General features: G+C 33.8%; 2 protein-coding genes across 2 annotated transcripts; one reads left to right on the top strand and one right to left on the bottom strand.

Annotated features, from left to right (window-relative positions):
• Positions 1-9,348: 9,348 nt before the first annotated feature.
• Positions 9,349-11,859, bottom strand: LOC130624158 (uncharacterized). The gene is made up of 2 exons (XM_057439723.1): positions 11,383-11,859; positions 9,349-11,308 (listed from the first exon to the last, which is right to left on the bottom strand). The coding sequence occupies exon 2, from the start codon at positions 11,158-11,160 to the stop codon at positions 9,415-9,417; it is 1,746 nt and encodes a 581-aa protein (XP_057295706.1). The 5' UTR covers positions 11,161-11,308; positions 11,383-11,859; the 3' UTR covers positions 9,349-9,414.
• A 6,845-nt stretch (positions 11,860-18,704) lies between these two features.
• On the top strand, positions 18,705-20,054 carry LOC130623951 (conodipine-P1-like). The gene is made up of 2 exons (XM_057439502.1): positions 18,705-19,100; positions 19,634-20,054. The coding sequence occupies exons 1-2, from the start codon at positions 18,909-18,911 to the stop codon at positions 19,994-19,996; spliced, it is 555 nt and encodes a 184-aa protein (XP_057295485.1). The 5' UTR covers positions 18,705-18,908; the 3' UTR covers positions 19,997-20,054.
• Positions 20,055-25,201: the final 5,147 nt, after the last annotated feature.

The following is a 25,201-nucleotide window of genomic DNA, read 5'->3' as shown; positions in this document are numbered from 1 at the left end:
ATTGTTAAAGTCACTTCTTCTTCATTGCGACGTTTCTCCATGGATGCATCAACAACAGCTTTCTTCATACTAATTGAACCTGTGCATGAAGATCGAATACGTTGTTATTCTACCTTCTCTAAACAACAACAACTAAGAATTATTGAGTTTTAAGGGGATTTAACGATAAATAACACAATTACCTTCCCCTCGAATTGCGTTATCAGTACTAGTTATCTTTTCTCTGTTTATGCCGCATGTCTCTATCAATGAGTTATAATCTTGGACAAACGTTTTAACTTTTTCTCGTTCTTTGTCTAAAATACGTCGGAGCCGTATCCTTTGTTTGCTGGTGCCTATGACAAAAGTATTAATTAAGGTTGAAGCACTGATGACGTTTAATGTATGTAGTGTTCAGTGTTAATGATGCTATAATTACTTAAAAAATGCTCGTTCTGTGATATCAAACTTACTCGCTAATTTATTAATAAAAGCCGCTTTCATTGATATTTCAAAGTTACATTGATCGATTAAACGTACAATTTCATCAATAATTTTGTTGGCCACATTTACTGTTGCGTTGAACGACGAGACATCGAAGGAAGTGTCTTTCTCCTTGGTGCTAGAAAGGAGCAGCTTATACTTGCCAAGAATAACCGAAGCATTTTTTTTAGTTTCCTTTGACCAAATATGACACGGGTAACAACTTTTGAATGTTATCTTCATAGGGTAAAATACCGTTACGTAGTAACTGAACCCGATATAGTACGCACAAATCTTTATCACTAATTGACGTGCTTGTTTTTGTACCTAGAAATATTTTGTCATAAGTTGTGACATAGAACAAATCAATTCAATAATCATAGAGCAATAACTGACGAAATCGTACTTGCTGCCCAGCATTTCACCTCCTCAATTAAACCTTGCAGTGAAATGTCCGAAATATCTATGTTATTTTCCTGCGATAAAGATCTTGTCATTTCTTCACAACGCTTTATATTCTCTTTTGCCTAAATGATTATATGAAAGGATGCAACTTAAATAACAATGAAAAAGTCTATACGTTAATTCTAACTTTATTCGCACTGGAATACCTACTCTTTTCCATCTTTTAAATAATGACTCAGGTAAAAGATCAATTTTATGCTCGTTTCAGTCCATCGCGAATTCTGTAATGTAGTCTTCGCGGTCTAAGCAAACATAGATACGTCATACGTAGTTATGTCATTTTCCACAAATGTAGGTAACTATTTTGGCAAAGCAATTAGGCTGGCAATGTTAATAAGAAATAACTATATAAAACACATACTTTGTTTTAACATGTACTTGGTGACATTACCGATACGTGAAAGGTAACTATTGACTTGTTCAGCCTCCTCTCCAGTAGACATTGCTGCTCCAACCTGCCACCTTCCTCCCCATTTTATCTAAATTAAAATAAACGCTATGATTTAAACATAAGAATGAGACGAGATAGTTCCAATAATATTTACGTGAATTAAGAATGTTTCTCTTTTGATTTTGTTTCAAGACATCAAACAACAGTCATTAAGTACATTTCTTTTCATTAAACATTGACAAGAATACTATTATGCAATAAAAATCGCAGAATATAACACCTGACAGGAAAGCTTGTGGATTTTCCCATGCATTACTGATAAAGCTGGTTGCATTTGTTCTGCAAGAAATGGGTCATTAGATTTTAACCACACCCAGTACTTGCACATCACATCGTACCACATAAACTGGGTATGTTGCTCTATCATAAATGTTTTCTGCAAAAAGTGAGCATAACCAATTATCTCTCCTCTGAACATGTTCACAGCTTTCTGTGCTACACCATGTCGGCATACGCAGTATTCAAGGCCAGTCTCATCAAGAGCTGCTTTTTTCCTAATTGTATCTTGAGCTGCTTTGAGGGTACTATTACCGCAATGTACTGGTTGCTGAAAGCAAAGTCAAAATCAATACTCTACAATCAAGCTCAAAACCACATTAATTCGAGTTAAAAGTTTGGCGCAAAAGGTAAATACCTTCGTAAAAGATCCTTTCTTGTACAAATTTAACAAGTCTAAATGAGCGTCAACAGCTACGTTTTTAGCAAAAAACAATCCCTGATAATAAGATTCCCCAGAGGCTCTGAATAAATATAACACATGACATTACTTAAATTTATTATACAAAATGTTCTGCATAACGTACTTCGCTTAATTAAACAAAAGTGATAACATACCGCCCTGAAGATTTATATCGGTATAATTTACTGTTTCCATCAACGTGACAAGAATGTTGTTGATTATAACATGATAGGCATTGAAATAAGTTTTCCCTTTCCACTTTCGATAGTTCATAATTAATATAACACCACTCTCTGTAAGTTCGTTTGAACAAAACAGGGCTAACAACATTTTTCTAAAAATAAATGAAGGTGTCTCTGGCCTAATGGAAAACTAAAGCAAAACAAAACTTCATCAAATTTTAATATTGTGATTTTAGCTCTCGCATTTTATACAGACAAAGAGAAGGCTTGAATAAATATCAGTCTCTCAACACTAACCCTCCCGTTTTTACTCGAAATGTCTTTAAGACTGCGGGTGAAGCTATTGAGAGATGAACCAGGCATTCTTTTGGAAAATCGATCCCACATCTCAAAGCAGTTTTCTTGGTACACACAGTTGATATGCTTTAAGGATGCCGGCCAATATCTTGATTGTATCAGAAATGGCAGGGTGAATGGATCAGTTAGATGATCACATTGACAGCAATGCACAGAGTGCTTGTTTAAATCAAATCTTCCTGATAAAAATAACAGAAAGATAAGGAATAATTATATCATATCCAAAACTGAGGAGATAATCTACAAAAACAGTACTAAATATTACATATGGACAATATAGATGAATTGCATAATACCATTTGTGGTGATAACTGCGATTAAACTGTCGGACATTTGGATTTCACACTGACTGCAGCGATGATGGCATTGTGTACATCTGCTCATGGGAAGGGAAAACGTTTTTTCTATAGAAAAAAACAAAACAAATCACACCGACTTGTTTACATCAATTCCTAACTTTACAGTAAAACAACAGGGCGTACCAATGGTGATAACTTGCATATTATGAAATGACTCTCTGGCACGAACGAGACATAACAGTTTCCATTAAAAGCCTTTCTATTATGAAATGGATCCATTTGGTGCAACGCGTAATCACATGCCACACAAAAGTTGCAGTAAGGTGCACAATCATTGCATACAATCGAAGTTGGATTTTTTCCACAATTCATGCATACATCTGTGTTAAGGACTTCACGTTCCATCATACTCGACAATAAAGTCTGTCTAGCATCTGCCCAGTTAGATTCTGCTCTTGAAATGCGGATATTCCATGCATTATCTTCTGTGGACACAGCTGATATTGCCTCTAACATTTGATCTAGTGCTACATACATATAAACCACTGTCAAAAAAATGTGCAATCAGTGTGAAAAGGCAAGTACAATGCTCTAGCATTGAGCTACCATCTGGTTTAGATGAATTGGATTTGAACCAATATCCCTTGTACCCATTCCACTTTTTGTTAGCTTTATTAATATTTTATATTACATACCTTTGATACTTGAGTCGTTGCTCTCTCCATTGTCACCAAAAACGGCAGCACTCGAACTAATGTCTTCTTCTGAACTTGATTCTAAAACAAATCATGGTTTAAAAAAAGATTTAAAAAATTGATAGAATAAATAGTATATATATACAAAATATAATGTACAAAACAACAGTAACAATAACAAATAGTGCTCTTATCTTCTTTCTGTGTATAAATTTTCTATTCAATATATACTTTAGTGAATATATACTTATTACCTTGTAACAAAGGATTAGGTCTCTTAATACTTGGACCCCCTTTACGTCTGACAGCTTTATTTTCCACCTTTGCATTTCCAGCAATATACCAACTGTCTTTTTTTTTCCTTTTGGTTGACTTTTTAGAATAATTAACAATGGCACTTTCCATTGCTTTCTTTGCCTTTTCTATTTTCTTTACTTCTTTTCTTTCTATTTCTTTTACCTTTTCTTTTTCCTCATTTTCTTTAATCACCCCCAATAATATCTGTTGACTTTGTACATTTGAAGACGACCCCTCTCCCTTTTCATGTTTCTTGAGCTTCCTGTCCATTCCGTCAATATATATACTTCAAAATAAAAATATATATATATGTTCTGTTTAATGTGTGAAGTTTGCAGAACCAAAATGATCACAAAAACAAACTTTATATTTTGCCACACACAAACGTGATATATACCAAGATCCTCCCGGGAAAATCCACAAGGATTTCATTCAGGGCAAATCAAAAAAGACTATTCACCCCAATGTTCAAACAGCTTTGCAAGTTGAAGTGTATCGGTATACACCCCACCCAATATAAAATTACACTTTGGTGTAAATATATCCCCTGATCAGGGTGTTAGCTAGCTATATAATCAGGATTCTCATACTGCCTGGTCATAAATTAATCATTCTCATGAATGTAGAATTAGAAAAATAGAGAAAAGTAACGTTGCATAGTGACCAGATGTGCAACAACAGTGTGCCACTTATGTATATAAATGAACTAGCAAAGTGCTGGGAATCCCCCAGTCTATAAATACATAGTATATATATATATAGCTATATATAGCTATATATATATAATTTTATAAATGTGGAATTTGGGGGATTCCTCAATTGTGTGTTATCTCTGAGTTCACTCAATTTTATGCCTTAACAATAAAAGCTAGTATAGCCAGCTAGCTAATTATAATGGAAAACCAAATAGTTGCTATGTATTATATGTCACCCTCTCAGGGGGCTCTAGATGGTGGCAAAAACCTAAAAATATTATTAGTGATGGGGAGGGAGGGAGTGGAAGAAGTGAAGAAGGATGTCCTGGCTAAAATAATTTCCGAAAACTAATATATAAAGTATGGTGAGCATTATTGGAGACTTAAGAATAGCTAGCTAGCTAGCTAGCTAGCTCTAGCCACACCAGTACACAGCAAACCCACTACATTAGCTATACTAGCTGCACTAGCTAGCTTATCCGGCAGTTACATGAGTTAGCTAAAATAAATTTAAATAGCTAAACTAGCTAGCTTCGTTACGTGCAGAAACTTCTTGTTCATCGAAAAAATAACCTGATAACAACAACCCTAGCTACGCTGGCAGGATTGATCCTGCTGTCCATAATGGCACCTTCCGTTTTGTAAATATACTGTGTATGTATTAATTGACTTTGCCGTAAATATACCGTATATGTATTACTAAGGACGGAATACACTTATACTATATTAGTATATTTTGCCCAGAGAATGTGTTGTATGACAAGGTATAAATCAAGAGCTTAAGAATTAATGAAAGTAATTTAGACAAGAATTGTAAGTAAAAACTATGGTTAAAAATCTTTAGAAACACCGAACAGACAAGCTACAAAAGCTTCCAACCATTTTGTAATCTATTGGTGTTAATATAAAGTTGTTGAGATAAAAAAAAATTGGGAAATGGGTACAAAAAAGAAGAAAATGCTTCTTAAGATTCCACCATTGATGGGAAACGTTTTAAGGGAAATGATATTGTTAACTTTTCACCATTTTTTTGTGCCAAACATATCAAAATATCATTTTTAAATTGAAATGTTTTAAATACACGAACAAAAAACACTAAATATTTTAATGTCTGCAGGCAATCCAAAGGTGGCGGTTATAACTGGTCATACCCATAACACCATGTATTCATGTTATGGTAAAACATGTTCCTGAATCGCTTGTAAGGTTCCGCACCTTGCTCCTTTGTTTGTTACGTATAAAAATTTTTTAAACTACCGAATGCCAAAAAAATTAATCCCTTAAAATTTCCTTTTTTAAATGAGTAGAAGAAAAGAATGATAACTTCTGCAATATTTTCTTGCGAAAGAATAACAGATGGAGTGCGTGCAAGTCAATATGTTGCAGGTGGAAAAAAGAATAGGAAAGCTTGAGTCGAGTGGCTTCAAACGCACCAAGAGAGAATACACTTGCACATCATCAAGCCTTATGGTAGCAAGTTTAGATAAAATCGAGGCAACCAATGAAGCAGAAGTTGTCAAAAAAAATTTCAGCACCACCAAACGTGAATAGAGAAAAAATGAAAATGAAGGAGCCAGGTGACATTTACAAAGCTGCCACCGGACAAATTTTCACAAACCGTATGCAGAAAGCAATTTTAATTGACAGTGCTTCAACATTCCACATAACATATACATTATTTGGTGAGAAACGTTTTTGACTCAATACTGCTACTTGCAGTAAATTACTGATTTTTATAAAGATGTGTATGTTGCTTAAACTTTGAATTTTACTTTCTACTGCTCACTCTTTGTTTGGAACTTTGTGTTTGTGATGAGATGTATCTCTTTAAAAGAAATTCAAGAATTTGGTTGTCTTCTTCTAGAAAGTAAACCAATAACCTTTGTACAAGACGCCGTTTCTTTCGCTTAATACTATCCTGTCCATCTGAAGAATACACTTGAGTAGATTTAGATAAAAAAACTTTCATGTACACTAGAAAATGGGCAATCCTCTTAGTACCTCGTTTATTAATTAGAACCTCATCCCAACCATTAGTAAAACAAGGTAGGCAAAAGTCTTCGCGGAAGTAAAAACCTTCTTATAACACTTCCCTTCCCTAAAAATAGGAACCTAAAAATATGGATAGAGAAATCGAGATATTTCGAAGAAGACAACCTCTCCTTTATTGCAGACTCAAAGATAGAAATTAATCTTTCTACCAAGACATTAAACTTCCCTTGCTTCAGACTAGGGGGTTACTCCAATGACTAAAAAAATATAAAAATGTTTCACTCCAATGACTGAAGAATATATATAAAAATGTTCGTATATATATATATACATATATAGCTTTGGGTTTATTTAGAACTTAACTGATTAGATTTTCCTCACTGCAGCTACGACCTACTTTATATAGAAAATAAGTAGTCTATTACTTTGTAATTTGTTCGGCAGCTAGTTAGCTAACTAAACAGTTAATCCTAATTTATTTAAATCTATATAATGTTGTGTAACTGTTATGTAACTTTATGCGACAAGATAACAAGTTTTAGAAAACAAACAAGTGATAAACAGCACATCTTTTGTCTACAGCTTTGCTCCATCTCTGTGAAAACTCTACTTACTCTAATAATCGGTGATCCAAAATGTTATCTTTAGGCTCCCAAAAGCAATCCCAAGGAAGCCACTTCACCAAATAATAGGTTCGTCGTCCAATCCAGCAAAAGTGGAAAAACATATCAGCTACCTTTTCCTCAGCCCTTTGCTTCAGCAGCATAAACATTTCTTCTTCTTTTATGGGAAACGGAGTGCATAACTTCTCATTCTGTGGCAGTTTCCACTGGTTCGAAAATTTAAAGGAACTCTTTTTGCTACCAACACGTCTGTTGCCTGCATCTTAGTGAAGAAGAGAAACCGTTAGAAACATTATCAGCGACCATACGAGCTTAAGTATTTCATAACGAAAACTTCACACATAATTATATTTCATTGTTTTTTTAACGAATCAAAATATAGCATTTATACAGTGTCCAAGGGTTAAGGAAGGAAGTACGTGGGACTACCAACACTACATACAATGGAATCTATTCGTAACAAGCTTGAAAAGGAGATAAGGTTAACTAAATCAATTTTTCTGAGAAAACTTCTTAAAAATAAAAGCACAAAAGATGTGTGGAAAGTCATTAACAAAATTCTTCACCCAAATCCGAAAAATGTAAATGTAAATCCTGTTGCCATTAACGAATTGCTGCAAAAACAACTGGAATAAACGAACACCTTCCAGGGACAACAACTGCTCAGATAAACTGTTCTTCTAATAAACCTAACTCTTTTCAATGTTATAAATGCAATTAGATCGTTATGACTTGACTGCTCAATGGGATTTGGTAATATTCCCGCAAGGTATATAAAATATGTTGCTTACTATATCGCCTCGCCGTTAACGCACATTATTAACTACTGTATTGAAAATTTCACCTTTCCAGAGCAATGGAAAATTAGTTGTATTTGTCCGATCCCTAAACTAACAAATCCTTCTAATCTGGCTGACTACCATCCAGTAAGTGTCGTACCCCAAAGTATTCAAGGGGATTATATTGATGCAAATCATTGTCTTCATCGAAAAAAGCTCAGTCTACCGCTAAACACAATCTGGATATAGAAAAGGACACTCTACGACTACTATTTTGGTAAAACTAAAAGATAATATTTTACATGCCATGAAGAAGGGTGAAATCACGCTTTCTATATTTGCAAACTTTTCTAAAGCATTTGACACTGTTGACTATCCTATCTTCACCAATTAGGTTTTTCGAAACATTTTATTAGACTAATTGATGATTAACTCAGTAATAGATACCAGTTTGTGCAGGTTAACGATAAAGTATCGCAGAAATTGTTTGTAAAATTTGCACTACCTCAAAGGAGTGGTTCAGTCAAAAAAAATTTTTTTTAAATTCATGTGTAACTGATTCTGTTAACGTAAAGAAAACAAAAAAACTTTTACTAAAGTAATAAATAATTCATAACAATTGATCTTTTGAACCAATTTCATAAGCTATTTTTTTAAACCTTTTTTTCTGACGTCATTGAGGCATATGTGTTAATGTTTAAGAAAGAAATGTGCTGAAAAGAGTTTAAAAACAGAAAACAACCCACACTTAAACTATACTTAAAAATTGTCTGACTCAGAAAATTTTTCAAATGATGAAATATTTTTTGAACAAGAAAGTGAAGATGAAGATGTTGAAGAAATGGAAGGAATGATGAAGTCGTTGAAACCATATCTTTTTGAACCAGAAATAGATATCTCTTCCTCTGAGTCGGCAGCTTCAGACGAGGAAGAATTTTTAGATTTAACTAATGATGAAGTTTCAGCAGAAGAAAAGACAAGAACTGGAAATACAGAGTGGTGCACCTGTGGAAAATGTAAAGTAGAGCAAAGAGATATTGATTGTTTGTGTTGCCAAGAAGTTGGGGCTTTGCAAGACAAAATTGAGCAGCAACTATGTGTAACACAATTAGACCAATTTAAGACGTTTTAAAAAATGTTCTTGTTGGATTACACGAATCAAAAGGAGACCATTTAGAAGAAAACATAAAAAATAGGTCAATGCGATATGCTGCATACAAACAGTTTACATGGTGGCTGTACCAACATTTGGGGAAAGGAAATCGACGTGTTATTCCGTCTTGTGCCTTGTGGGAACTACGAAACTTATATCCAGAGCTTGATAATAATTATGTTCCTTACTCCAAAGGAAAGAAAGACTAACATGGAAATTTAAGACTTGTGTCATCTTTATATTTAATATGGTGAATTAAATATAAATGTCTAGAAAAAAATAGTTTTATTTCTGAAATCTAGAGACCTGGTTTGTGATCAGCTCCTTTTTGTTCGGCTTGGGAGTTTTAGCAATGTTCTTTGGCAGGTTTTGTGGCACTTTTGGAAGCTCTAGTGTCAATCCGTTTGAAGCGCATTCAAGGGTCTGTTCAACCATTTTGTGCAAATATGAATTGTTTTTATCAGCTTTAATTGGTTTTGATGACCATGTTCCAGTGATTTTGGAAAAATTAACATTATATCTTTTTTCTCCTCCACTTGTAGTTGCTTGTTCCAAGTTGCTACCTTTGTTAAAATCTAAAACTGCCAACTGGCTTCTAGTGATCATTCCAAGATGTGAAAAATGTTGACTTTTTGGTGCCCATTTATTGTACAATGAATGGTACACTTCCAATGTACCTGTGTGAGAAAATCTTGTAAGATGTTTTAAGTCCGCTAATAGCGTTTTATTTAAAACTATTGACTGCAAAGCAAGAAATGCGTCGGAATTTGCTTTAATCCATTCTTTAGCTTTTGCTTTTTTTCTTGGCAAAGGAGGGTGCTCACATTTCGTGAACTTATTACTGCCTGTCCATTTGTGCTTGTTTTGGATATGAAATAAAACACTTATCCATTTTTCACGCAAAAGCTCCTCGTCTTCATTACAAGTAGCACACGCCCACCATAGATGATTACAAATAGATTTTATCCATTTCTGGATAATGTTGCAGGAAGATTTTTTGCTGGCAGCTACAAGTTTTGCTTTAATGTTTTTGCAAAAGTGCCAAATGTCAAATTGATGGATAATATCAGGTTGTTCTTCTCTTATATACTTTCGTATTTGTTTATGCCTATCTGTTGTTATCTGTTCTATTACAGTGTTTTGACTCTTCAAGTAGGTAAGAGCTTTCGTACACCCTAGTTTTTTCATTCTGTAAGAATTCCCTGCTTCAGACACCTGAGTGATTGATAATGCAATAATTTCATTGGTCTTCTGGTTCATTAGTGAATAAGTAAGATATTTTGCATTGTGGCCAGGGCTGTCACATCTTCCATCGCCACTGAGATGACATGGACCCATTAATTTTATTTCATTTATTAATTTTGTGTTCATTCTAAAATAATTTTCATGCACTACTCCTGCTAAGAATTTTCTTTGAATTGTGTAATAACTAGTTTTAGTTATCCATTGAATGCTTGCAAGGTTGAAATATTTAGCTATTCGTTTGAACGTATTTGCACTAAAAAGTACCGCTGCTGCTTGCGTTAAGTTTGCCTGTAAATACCGATTGATAATTGGTTGAGACCTCCAGGTATTATTGTGATTATTCACACAGAGCAATTTTACCATTAGCTGAGAACCCTTTGTACTGAAGCATTTCACGAAAGCAGGCATTGAACAAGTTAAACATCTTTGAAAGAATACCAATAATGATGACCAATATACTATGAAAGCTGCTTTTTGGGGAACTTGCGTGTTGATATTATATTCATGATCACTGCTATATTCACTTTCATTTAGATACTCACAATCAGTTTCGGTGTAACTACTTTCTGAATCACTGCTACAAGTGATTTCACCAAGGTCATTATTAGCTGCAACTTGAATGGGCTTATAATCACATTGAACTGCAACATTCACTTTATTTGCGTTACTTTGTTTTTCCGTTTGAGTAGATACACAATTTGATCCAGGTGTAAAGTCAGCTTGTGTACCTTTAGAATTCATCTCAAGTTCCAAGTGTTCTACTTCTTCATTGTGAATGATTTGCATCTTCACATAGTTTTCGTTTGACTGCAGTCTCCTCTCTTAGAACGCTGGATCTTCGCTTTTGTGGTTGTTTTCCTGAGTTGTGAGGAAATAAAGTTGGAATAGCGTCATCTTTGAGCAAACGTCTGAGTGGTTTGTTAAGAAGTTCGTTCTAAATAAGACAAAGAATTACTTATTATAGTTTTATTTCAAAAGTTAGAACAATTTAATATGTGTTATACAGACCTGTAAATCTCTTGTAAAACATGAATTCTCAAAATGCTGATGACAAATCTTCGCCTTTTTAGGTGGGTTTTCTCTTTTAATGTTAGCTAACCATTTCTTTTTCAAGGTAATATTTGACGGAAAACGAAAAAAACTGATATTTTTTTCTCTATTTTTTGTAAAAGTATTATTACTACAACCAACAACAACACACCAGCCCATTTTAATTAGAAAATTGCTGTCTTTTTAATGTTGTTTTTAATTTCGTTTAAACTTTCACTTTCTTAAACCTTTTGACACTATCTCCTCACATGCTGTTTTTTTCAACATATGCCCCAATGATGTCAGAATATTTAATTAGTTTAAAACCACTGTAAAAATACTTATGCATATTAGGCCTTAATTGCATAAACTTTCGTTAAAAAGAAAAATAAATATACTTTTATAAATATATTAAGCATTTAAAACAAAATTTAAAGAAGAAAAATTTAATGAATTTTAAGTGAACCACTCCTTCAAGGTAGCATACTCGGTCCTGTTCTTTTTAATCTTTATGTACTTTGCTAAGCAACAATGGACCAAGTACTTATCTTCAATATGCCGACGATACAACACTACAACGGCATGTTAAAGTAGACAAAATAAAAGATGACATATTATCAATGCAACACGAAATGGAACGTATTTATGATTCGTCCTAACGCTTCAATTTACGTCTTAATGTCAGTAAAACAAAAAGAAAAAACGAAAGCATAATTTGTTTGATTATAATGTCACCTTGGTAAATGACAATGAATCTATTGGTCGTGTTACTGCATTTAAAATATTTGGAGTGCATTTTAGCGAACATTTGGCATGGAATTTACATGTGAACGCAATTATTATAGCACTTTCGCGCTGTTGTCTTTATACGGTAAAAAGTTGACAACAATCTCACTATATTTTATTGCTAATCCAGCTCTCTCGCAGTCTTATGTAGCATTTAGTTAACTTAAGATAGCGCCACTATAAAAAAATAAAAAAGTCGGTAATGTTGCAATGATTAGGAAATATTACAATATTTTTCTGGTAAGTTATTATCTTGAGTTAACTCAAGTTATCTTACAACCAGGACATTAATGTGAATATTCACGCATTCCAAAATTACATTAATAGAGTTATCCTACGATATCACATGTTATCTTAAGATAACTGTATTAATGTGACTGTGGAATGCCAAACAGATGCATTTAAAAACGCTGGTTCTATATCACTTGTTTTCAATTTAGAGGTACACTTACAATGGTGTTGTCTTAAAACTCGCTCGTTGTTATGCAAATGTGTTATTTACTGTATGTATGTGCGGAACAAGCTTCATGCTTAATAACCAGAGCTGATGTGAGACAAAGTTTACAGTTTCCTGGTAACAGGTGTTTGTTTGCTTGAATTACCTTAAGTTCCCGTTTAACCAAGTCCACAAATAGCAAATTCAAGTGTCCAATATTTTATTCTTCATAACTATTGTTCCATATACCTTCAGCTTAATCGTTATTGTTGTAAGTCAAAAGAAATGAGTAATAGTCAAACTTAATATAATGAAAAATGAACAACTACCCTTTACTTAACAAAGTGCATGAATTAAAAACTCAGGTGGAGTGATAGCTACTGTTCTATATCATTTCAAAGGGACGTTTGCATAGGGTGCTGTCTTTAAACTCGCTCGTTTTTATGTGATTATGTATTTACTGTTGTTATTTGCGGAACAAGTTTCATGCTGAATAAGCAGAGCTGATGTGAGATAACCTTTAGAGCTTTCATAACTACTGTTTCATATAATTTCCGCTATCTTAATGCTTAATAACCGGAACTGATGTGAGATAAAGTTTAGAGTTTCCCGGTAACAGGTGTTTGTATGCTTGAATTACTTAGAGCTCGTGTTTAACCAAGTGCTTGAATTGTAAATTCAAGTGTCCAACATTATTTTCTTTATAACTACTGTTCCATATAATTTTGGTTCAATGGTAATTGTTGTAAGCCAAAAAGAAATGCGCAATAGTCAAACATGTGGTGGAGGATAGGCCACATATAACAGTATTGAAATCTTCATTATAATCAGTGGTTTGCTAGAGCTACATTGCTGTGCAAGATGATTGAAGTAAAACTGATGATATGTCTGCTTCTTTTCTTTATGCCACAGGTAAGAAAATTTGACTACCGGTCTGTCTTCATCGTCCTTCCTCTTTTCGTAGGTATTGGCAATCATAAGAAGTGTTGTAAAATAATCTTTAAAAAGATTTATTAGGTGAAGTCTAAAAGTATGCATTACGTTGTAGAAATAACTTTATAGAAATTCTAGTAGTGTAGTATAATTCGTTATCTTTATTACTTTTTGCGACAAAAACTTTTGCGAAGTCTAATTTTGAAACTTACTTCGCGTAAATTAAAAATCACTTTATATGCAAAGAACAATCTTTCGAAAATGGCAAAAAGAAAAATTCTTTTTTTTTTCCTTTTCTCTTATTATCAGTAATCAAAAGTCTGCCTCCATTACTGTTTCAAGTAATTAGGATATAAAACAAATGTTCGTGGCACCAAAGGAGAATAAGAATGCCAAATGTTATTGTAGTTGATCATTAAAGAAGAAATGAGTCACAACTATAAGATTTAATTTTATTTTTATTTTTTTGTGTTAAAAGAACTTCGCGTGAAAACTTTTTTGCTGATTTATAATTTCCAAAGGTATAGATTTTCGCGAAAATGACCACGCGGAAGTTTCTACCTGCAAAATTTTTCGCCTTAAACTATGCAAGATAGTGCGAAAAATTGTGCTACGATTTCACTTGTAAAAGCCTTTTTTTTATTAGTTCATTACAGACGACAGTAAACAAGACTAGCAATAACAACAAGACATCAAATTTTTTCTTCGGAGAAAATTACTTATAAGTTTGTAGTTAAATAACTTGAAAACAAGTGGAAATAACTGCAGTCATCTCCTACATGTGCACCACCTGGAGCTAAGATGTGACCAATTTTCTAAAGTTAGGTGTACGTGCCTTTAAACCTTCAAACCTATCTATCTCTTAAATCGTTCGTCAAAAGAACATTATTCCCAAAGTTTATTTATAAATCAATTTACAATATCAGGACAAGTTTTTCAGTTTTATGCTCGAAGTATGCAACATGACGTAGAGAAGTTTTTAATGTTGTTAATGTTTTTGTTTGTCCCAGGAAAGTTTAAATGTAAATACATGGCTTAATGTAATCTTTAACTTTTTCTTATTTTAGTTTTCAAGTACGGAGGTTAAATTTAACAAGCGATCCTTGACAAAGACAAAGACAGAAGCATTGGAAGCTCTTATCAGGGACTCAAATTACCTGTTTGCTATTGTTTCCACCTGCAAGAATAAATTTGCTGAGGAAAGATTTGGCAAGAAATCATACGATGTCATGTTTTCTCCAGAAGCCACTAAACCGAATGAAGAATTTTTCTCAAAACCTGGAAACAATAAGAAGCTGCTGGCTATCAGTTATTATGCTGTGGCAGCATCGTCACTGAAGAATGCCATCAGAGATTTACGTATTCAAGAGGGGAATGTAAACCCGAACAGCAGTCTGCTAGGAAGGATTAAGCACATCAACCAGAAATTAATAGATCTTTCCACAAGGTTTGTAAGTGTCACTACCGCTTTCTCAATTCCGACACCTAAACAACCAGTGATCCGTGCCTATTCACCACGTAAAATGAAAAAAGAGAAGTCGGCATTTTTTAAATTTGTGAAGGAGAATGGGGTGGAGAAAATTGTTTGCGAAAAATCACCACCAAATCAATGTGAACATGACGTGGTGGGTTTTGTAATCATCAGAGATTTGGGAATATACTTACAAAGAGTACTCCAGTACGCTCGTGATTTGCTTAAAAAAGTAAAAACAACATGAAGAACAGCAAGTCCGAAGCGATGCAAAATTTTTACATTGATACTAAAATAAATATTGTGTATTATGAAATAATTAACATGTATTCAATATAAAGTCACATTTCAGAGAAATAAAAATAATCTTTGACTAACTAAAGTCTTATTATTTTTGAAACGCATAACACCCTGATGCGAGTCTAAACTGTCAGGAATTGTCCATGCAAAATGCAAATATTTTTGATGCTCTTTTGCTGGGAATATGGCGATTCTCAGATCAAAAGGTAACTATCTTTTCCAATATATGTAAGTACAACTTCAAACGTAAAAAATGTCTTGAAGCTGTAACAGAAAAAGGAGAAGCTTTGCAAATGTAAAAAACGGCAAACTTATAAAGGGCACATTTTAATACAACAAGTCATTAGAAATTAAAAACACAACAAATACTATGGTAAAAACTTGCTTTTGCATCTTCTGCCAACTGAAGGACTTAAATAATATCGTTTCAAAATGACTGTAGCTGGCGCTCTCGATTTGCTTACTGATACAAAACTGTTAAAAATTTACCACAATGCTGTGAATGAAGTCCCAGTCGTGTAATAAATATTTCGAGTTATAGAGGGGACGGTGTCTTTGTGAAGGTGTCTTCAATAAACTTTTACAATTTCTTTTTAAGGCAAATCCTTTTTACTTTTTTTTGTAATATCTGCATTATCATCAATAATATTGGCATTGTCACTTACTTTAAAAAATGGTCAGTACCGACATTTTGGACATTTGGAAGGTTTTTTGTTTCGTCTGTTTATTCCAGCAGAAGGCACGTTGATTAGGTGGGGAGGTGAGGAGGGGGCGTTAAGTGGATAAAAAGGATAAAAAGTAAAGGCGTTTGAAAATTACTGCAATGCAATTACTTTTTTCTAGAAAGCAATAAAATAATTTTTGTTCGTTTTTTAAATATTTTTATTTGTTCCATTTACAAAAAATAGAGATCAATACCAGTGTTCCAGTCTTGACTATGTGACCTCTTTTATGTGTTTTTTCAAATTTATGCCTAGAAACAGTGCAGATCTTTATTAACATTTAAAGTCTCTAAAAGAAAACAAAAATAATTACCAAGTTAGCCACTCATCTAGCAAAACATGACTACAAGTTACTTTCTTACTTTGAAAGTAGTGTGACTTCATCGTTCATTTTGTTACGTACAGATAAAATAAACTATCATAAGAAAATATAAAGGAAAATCTTCATATTTTAGGTTTTCATACCTTTTAGCAGAAAAATCATAAGCTTTATGAAATAATTAACATGTATTCAATATAAAGTCACATTTCAGAGAAATAAAAATAATCTTTGACTAACTAAAGTCTTATTATTTTTGAAACGCATAACACCCTGATGCGAGTCTAAACTGTCAGGAATTGTCCATGCAAAATGCAAATATTTTTGATGCTCTTTTGCTGGGAATATGGCGATTCTCAGATCAAAAGGTAACTATCTTTTCCAATATATGTAAGTACAACTTCAAACGTAAAAAATGTCTTGAAGCTGTAACAGAAAAAGGAGAAGCTTTGCAAATGTAAAAAACGGCAAACTTATAAAGGGCACATTTTAATACAACAAGTCATTAGAAATTAAAAACACAACAAATACTATGGTAAAAACTTGCTTTTGCATCTTCTGCCAACTGAAGGACTTAAATAATATCGTTTCAAAATGACTGTAGCTGGCGCTCTCGATTTGCTTACTGATACAAAACTGTTAAAAATTTACCACAATGCTGTGAATGAAGTCCCAGTCGTGTAATAAATATTTCGAGTTATAGAGGGGACGGTGTCTTTGTGAAGGTGTCTTCAATAAACTTTTACAATTTCTTTTTAAGGCAAATCCTTTTTACTTTTTTTTGTAATATCTGCATTATCATCAATAATATTGGCATTGTCACTTACTTTAAAAAATGGTCAGTACCGACATTTTGGACATTTGGAAGGTTTTTTGTTTCGTCTGTTTATTCCAGCAGAAGGCACGTTGATTAGGTGGGGAGGTGAGGAGGGGGCGTTAAGTGGATAAAAAGGATAAAAAGTAAAGGCGTTTGAAAATTACTGCAATGCAATTACTTTTTTCTAGAAAGCAATAAAATAATTTTTGTTCGTTTTTTAAATATTTTTATTTGTTCCATTTACAAAAAATAGAGATCAATACCAGTGTTCCAGTCTTGACTATGTGACCTCTTTTATGTGTTTTTTCAAATTTATGCCTAGAAACAGTGCAGATCTTTATTAACATTTAAAGTCTCTAAAAGAAAACAAAAATAATTACCAAGTTAGCCACTCATCTAGCAAAACATGACTACAAGTTACTTTCTTACTTTGAAAGTAGTGTGACTTCATCGTTCATTTTGTTACGTACAGATAAAATAAACTATCATAAGAAAATATAAAGGAAAATCTTCATATTTTAGGTTTTCATACCTTTTAGCAGAAAAATCATAAGCTTATTTTTTTATTTATTAAAGTTTTTGTGCACGTGGCATCAAAATAATTTATACTTTTTCATTCCGAAATCTGACAATTCGACGTCCTATTCAAAAAATTTAACTCGGCTATCTGTTTGTCCGAAAGAAGCTTGTTTTATTAGATTTTTCACAATGGGGAGGCGGGTGGCTTGAAAAGCTAATAACTTCTCAAACATGCCGCTTTATGACTTTACATTTGACATCATTTCCAGTTAGCTTCAGAAAATCCAAGATAACCGGTACGACATGACACCTGTTGTCACGGTGACTCATCGGTTAGGAAAAAATGAGACAATTTGTTTTTAAATATATTTATTAACAGTTTCAGCCTGTGAAGCTAGGGCGTAAATGTTCCGCAGGCGCCTTACCACGCTCATCTTCGTAAACGTAACAACACTGAGCCAGAGAACTAGCACTTTGTTCCAATAGGTCAGCCGTCCAGAATTGACTCTTTACCAAAAATTTTTTTTTGTCTGTTTAAGATGAAGATCTACTAAAAATAAAGGCCACGCAGCTCACGTTTGGAAACTGCTCTAATTATTGTTAAAATAAGAAAAGTTGCCTATCTCGTTCCCAATCTTCATATTGGAAAAAGCGACTGAAGATTCATGTCCCTCTGTCAACCAAAAAATGGCCTGGGTACAAGGTTGTCACTTCTATAACTAAGTGAAATCGTTTTTGTTTTTTAATTTATTTATTTATTATATTCTGTAATAAATAACCTCATGTAAAAAAATTCTTTTTATTAGAATTACACATACTGTTTTTTCGAGTTTAGAGAGCATTTTAATTTAGCAATTTATGCATTTTTTATTACGAAGGAGGGTGTAAAAAATGAGTTAACGCAATTGTTACTCTGCGAAAGGTGAAAGAAGTTAACTCAATCTTACTCATGGGTTAACGATTAAAAAATACTTTCCTAGTTCAGCTCAATGTGAGGGGGAGGGCGGAAGTGGGAAGGGGAAAGGGGTTGAAGTGGAATGCGGGTGGAAGGGATGCCACGCCTTAAAAAAGAAAAACTGCAATGTAGAGGGTTCTATAGTATGCATAGTTGCAGCTGTGTAATGTAAATATGTCAATAAAAAAAAGTAGAATTTAACTCGTGCGTTATTAGCTACAACCTAAGTCTATCAATCGGTTTTAACATGTCCCTTATGTTATTTTGGTTTATAGTATTTTCTATTTTGGTTGTATCATCGAATGGAAAGTCGGAAGGACAGAAATGCTTAACAGACAAAAAGTTGATTAATGGATGTAGCATTCCTTGGGGAATATCATTTCCGTATAAGGAGTTTTTTGATCCTGCTTGTGAGAGACACGATATTTGTTACTCCTGTGTAAGTGTGACCATGTATTGGTCAATTATATTCTCTATAGAACCCTTCTTCTGCGATTACAATTGCGTTTGTTTTTTGAAGCCTCAGTGTGACCGTGTTTTGGTTAGCTATATTCTCACTGGAACATTTTTTCTGTAACTAGCAGCTTTTGTTCCCCTATGAAAACATTTATTTCAGCCTCAAAATATACTCTTAAAATATGTCTATTAATGTTGGCTGACCTGTTTTTTCTGCAGTTTGCGTAGAATACAAAAATGTTGTTTTTTCAACATTAAAAATTTCAAACATTTTGGATTGTGTTGTTCATTACCATGAAAAGTATTTCAAATTAATGTTGGTCGTTACTATTGTGTTACTTATATAACATCTGCTTATATAACATTTAAAAGAAAACAATATCGCACTTCAGGATTAACTTTAAAATATTTTTTTAAACTTCAGGCCGCAATTATAATTCAATTATGCCTAATTTTAAGTGATATTTTCCAATGATAAAGGTTGTGCGAATAAACAAGACATTTTTTAACATTTAGGGAAGCTTATATGGCTGGAAGAGGGCTGATTGTGATAGCGGACTTAAAGACCATATGAAGTTCCTTTGTTACCTAAAAGAACACAGTAAAAGTGTAACGCCAGGGTATTCTTGGGAAAAATTTAAAAATTTTTTAAAAATGGTCAAAGGAACTTTCTTAGTTGGAGCAGGAATGGCAAAATGGCTGGCGTTGAAGACCGGATCTCTAAAACATTGTCTGAATGGAGTTGAGATTTATTACAACGCTGTGTCAAATTTCGGAATGAAAGATTTTGAGATCGATAACCCTATTGCAGATTGCAAGCTTCCATGTGCCAAGCTATTGGCTGATCCAACACGTGGTTTGAACGACACGGCAGTCTGAGTAGTAAAATGTAACGTTCTTCTTGGCTAATGTAACGCAAAATATATATTGCATTGAATTCTTTAGTACTTTTAATTGTTTTACGTTACATTTGACATTTAAACAAATTTCGCGACGCACTCTTTAAACATTTGTGGGTTAACATAATTGCGCTCCTCCGCAGATACGTACCCGATTCAGACACCTCATACACGTTTGTCGTATAACATCAGTACTTAAAAAAAGCCTTCTAATTTTCCTTACCTTTTTAATTTGAAGCCTCAAAATATTGTTAAATTGTTCTTGTTTTCCTCTCATTCTGCCATTTTCAAAGTTTGAATTTTAGCCTAAATTTGCTTATGATATATTTTAAAATTTTAGACCCCCTGGAGGCATATGTTTTTTATAGTTCTTTTAACGCGTGTGTTTAGTTCAGGTCAATCATGATAGTCGAAAAAAGTGAAATAGTTAAGCAGCTGCTGCGAAGTTGAGATACTTCTGTTTTTGTGTTTGCACCGCTGTGTCACTGTTTGTGCAGAACTAATCGCTTGTTTACATCTATAAAGGAGGAGTTATTATTGTTGAGATTTGCTTTGCTCTGTGCAAAGTAAAAGCTTTAGTAAGTAAGAGGAGAGCTACCTTATCCGTATTAACCTTTGTGCGTTATTTCGCCCTTTCGTGCAAACAAGTTTGCTAGTCCACTAATAACAGTATAGAAATTACGCGCAAAACAATTTGCGCCAAAATGGTATATGTTGGTACCAGACCTTCAGTTTTACGATTTTGAATACTTTTTTTTGTGTGTCTCCACAAACATTGTTTTTATGTAAATTTGCGCTACATATTGAAAAACAAACAACAACAACAACAGCGGAAACCTAATAATCCTTCGCCATATTTATTGACGGGCGATGCTCAAGTTGGTGCCAGCTACAGAATGAGCCCAACAACCGTCGGTAGACTCAATAACTTTTCATAGGCTTGTCCAAACTGAATCAAACTTAGCACACTTGTAGTACGTCACATCAGAAGCTTGAAATTTGTTCAAAATGCCATTATATGCTTAAAATTCAATTACTTCAGTTCTAGAGCGAATTTTTACATTCTGTTTGAAGTTTCTGAAAGCTAAATAAAAGTTATTTAAGATATTTTCCGATTTTTACACAGATCGCATATAAAACTGCCTAAATTGCCCGGAAATCCGGGTTTTCCTGATTTCAGGTAAATCTGAAAAAATCGGGAAGTCGAATTAATCACGTGTCCAAAGGATGCAAAATGATGTTTCATGATGAAACAAAGTTGTGTTGGAAGTTTCAAGTTCTAACGATAATCCTAACAAGAGTTATTATATTTTTCCCACTATAAGGCTTTTATAGAGATTTTTAGGGATAGTTTCGATTAATATCAAAGCCTCTAAACGGACATAAAAATTTGCCATGTAAGTGTCTAATAGATAAATATTGAAACTTAGTAAGTATCCTAGCCACGCAAAGTAGCATTAAGAAGTTATTAAAAAAAGCGCTCATATATTTTATTTCATTTTAGCGGAGGAATTATTCCGCGACTGAAAGAGGATAGGTAACTTTGAGCATTTCCACTTGGAAGAATATTCTGCTCCGCGCGGAGTATTCCGCCTAGTGCAGATAAGCCTTAGGTGTCTGAAAAGATGACCACCTGCCTAAGACGACAACTAATTTTACGTCCCCAGAATAACGCACTAATAATGCACTGTTCAAAACTAACTTGCATTAGACCATGTGGCACGATCTAATGCAAGTTAGGATGATTAATTTTATTGTCTTTGCTAAAATCTCTTACTTCCGCCTTTGTAATCTGACCTGCAGCATTCGTTATCCATGTTTATTTTGTTGTATTCTTTTTTATTTGGTGAATGTTATCTCTCGAAAACAAAAGACATCTGCTCTTCCCTAATTCTGAGAATAGACATGATTTTCATAATGTTCCTTCAGCTTTGTTTATAAAAATTTGGTTTGTAATTTTCTGTGTCTGAATTATCCTTTATTAAAATCCAAAATTCCTGTAGGCTGAATAATTAATCTCTAGAGGTTAAAGGAATAGGAAGGGGGGGGGATTACCCTGCCGTTTTTTTTCAACAACTCCTTTTTACTGTGCTGCATGGCCATGATAAGTATTGAACGTTTATGCTTATATGTTATGCACCCGCGAGCCAATTATGTTAGGTTCTACAGGTTCCATACCTATTAGAGTCTTAATTATAGGCTATTAATGACACTCTAAAAATCTTAATGAAATCCTTATAATTGAAAAAGTATAATAACTTTCGTTTTTGAAACACAACTTTTTTTTATCAAGGGGAAACATCTCATAAATTCTGGACGCATGATCAATAATTTTTTTAGGCGAATTATGTAAAGCCGGAAAATATGTTAAATTATCAGATAATGATATTTTGGACAAATTTCATGCCTTCAACGACGTCACAGAAACATTGCTGACACAAGCAAAATTAATTGCCGCCCTGTTTGTTTCCTTAAGGACGTACTATTGGTATGCCAAGTTTGATTTAACTTGGATATTTACAATTCCAATCCAATTTACAATCCATGCATTTTAAAAATCTGTTTTAAAAACCAGAATAAAACAACACGTCATCCTCAGCTTTTACTCGAATAATTTCAGGAAAAACGCTTGTCCGATTTAATTGTACAAATTGAACGACCGGGGCCAGGGCCTCCTGGTTCAGGTTTCGTTCCAATACAAAAAGATCTTACAAGCTATAGAAACAAGTATTTTTTATTGTTGTTTTGGTGTTGTAGTATTAAAAACTCAAACACAAACATACAAATTGAAAAAACACTTTGCAATCAGTTCTTTCGGTTTCTCACATATACGGTCTTTCCTTCTGAAAGTGTGCACCCAATGTTAAAAATAATCATCAGGATCATTATGAGCTTGTTTTGCCCTCCATGCATAGTCCCTACCACTTTTAGTAAATGCACAGAAATTATAACCAAGAGAATCTTTTGAGCGACTTTTCAGGGACTTTTCTCCATTGATAAGATAAGGACACTCTAACGTTGTATTGGTTACCGACGGAAGCATCTCCTAACATAGGTTTCGAGCACAGTTGCCTTATTGTTTTTTTTTTCTTGGTTGGTTAGCACTAATTAAACCTAACCGAAGATTGTGTAAATGATGTGAAAACCATTTGGGCAGATGACCTTGATTCACGACATACAAATTACTCCTTTCAACATCATTCTTATTGAGAAACATGTTTGTATTGTACAGTTAAAGCCTTGAAATGCTGTCAAAGTCTCTCATTAAGTTTTCTTTTAATTCTCGATCCAGCTGTGCTTGAGTTGGTTTGGGCTTCCAAAAGAGTTCAATCAACGTGGCTGTAATTGCAAGGCACAATGACACTACAGCACCAGCTGGTCCAAGAACGGAAGAAACTGTTGTTCCAACTACAAGTGAAGCAAGAAATGTTTCGACACCCACAACACTAGATGCAATACTAAATGCAGCAGCTGTCATCGCAAAAGGATTGCATGCTTCAGCATCATTATTACAATCACGTATTGCAGTGTAGAGACCATAACTGTTCACACCTATGCTAACAGCATCAAAAATAGGACCCAATGCTTTTCCAAGACTTTTCACCTTCAAGAATCTCTTAGCTTTTTTAATGTATTTAAGAGATCGACTTCCATGCGCTCGCATAACGTCATCACCGAATGCTTGCAGTGCCTTGTTTCTTTGCGTTTTAAGTACATTTTTTAATTCTCTGTCATTCAGATTAGTTAAATCGTCAAGATTGTTTGTCATTGGATTTTTGTCATTTTGTCATTGCATTTTTAGTCGCCGCAAACGCTTTTTCAGTTGTGATACCGTCGATTATATTATCGGCAATAGGTGCTAGGATTCCACCTCCAATATCTAACAGAGATAAGGTTGTAATGGCTAGATTCAAACTCTCCTGGTCGTCACTAAGTCATCTCCTCCATATTGCTGACACGGATAATAATCTCGAATATGATCCAATTACAGTATTCGTTGAACCAAGTTTTCCATCCACTGCGTCGAGAAGTTCAGCTGTGTTCTGCCAATTCACTTTTGCGGTAGCACATTGTAACTTAAACAAACACAGTAACAACAGGAGAGATGGAAATGTAGGATCAAATATCCTTGCCATTTCTAAAATTTAGAAAGTCAATTAAGGAATAATTGCTTTGGAGCACAATATTCTATTATTGTCAGATATCAATGTGTTTTTCTTCCAAAATTTTAACTAAATTTTTGGAAAGAGTGGGATTTTGGGAAGAACCACACATCGATATTCAACAAAAGTTCCACTCAGAACTTCAACACTTTATCAAAACATCATTGTTTTTAAAGGATTTGCTCCTCAATTTCTCACACTGTTTCGCTAATATTTCCTGACTTTTAAAGAAAGGATTTGATAATTTCTTTGTTGCATGGTGCACATTCGTGATATATTTGTCTGAGGTTATCCTTTAAGACTTATTTCAAATTAGTAATAAATCCGAAATAAAACTGCACTACAATTTCATTACGTTCAGTTGCAAGTTATCATTACTAATTTTTCATGCTTCCCTTCTGGGTATAGAGAAGGATTCAGTGCCTTACAAAAACTTTTGGTCAATCACGCACCGTAAAAGTTCGATTGAGCGTTCTGGCTGCCTAATTCAAAATGCTCCTGGAAAGAGTGGGCCATATTTGAGAGAGGCACTTAAACTAAAAGGATAATTAGGGATAATTAATAAAAAAATCGATTTGCAATTCGTTTTAAATAAAAACAAATAAACCTGTTCTCTGTTGATATATGTGTAAATGTCTTTATAAGAAAAACTCATTTCTTTAGTTACGCTATGAATTTTGCAGTAGTCTCAATTATGCCAGTTGCTTTTGTTTAGTGAAAATCAGGTCTCACTGCATTAATAAGTAAATACGAATTTCTTCTTCCGAACTTCCCGTCATTAAAGGCGTCGCTGATACAGAAAACACACACACACACGTCAATTACCCTTTAACCATTAGAAACTTCTTTAGAAGTAGGCAAAAATTTGAAATATCTCTTCGTGGATCCATAAACATGGAAGAACAGCATAAAGAAATAGAAGACAACGAGAAAATGAATGTACTTTGACAAAACGTTTGAAGAGCAAACTGAAAAGTGGCTCAAAGAAGGAGAAAAAGATAATTCTGAAGTTTAAAGGAATT

This window comes from Hydractinia symbiolongicarpus, chromosome 13 (assembly GCF_029227915.1).
Source record: "Hydractinia symbiolongicarpus strain clone_291-10 chromosome 13, HSymV2.1, whole genome shotgun sequence".
Classification (NCBI taxonomy): Eukaryota; Metazoa; Cnidaria; class Hydrozoa; order Anthoathecata; family Hydractiniidae; genus Hydractinia; species Hydractinia symbiolongicarpus.
Note: the sequence above shows the minus strand (reverse complement) of the source record. Positions and strands in the feature narration are given on the sequence as shown.

Bases quoted from the DNA above. Each gene is read 5' to 3' on its own strand.
- LOC130624158 (XM_057439723.1), bottom strand. From the start codon at position 11,160: ATGCAAATCATTCACAATGAAGAAGTAGAACACTTGGAACTTGAGATG.
- LOC130623951 (XM_057439502.1), top strand. From the start codon at position 18,909: ATGTCCCTTATGTTATTTTGGTTTATAGTATTTTCTATTTTGGTTGTA. The intron at 19,101-19,633 runs GTAAGTGTGACC...TTTAACATTTAG, and splicing joins ACGATATTTGTTACTCCTGT to GGAAGCTTATATGGCTGGAA.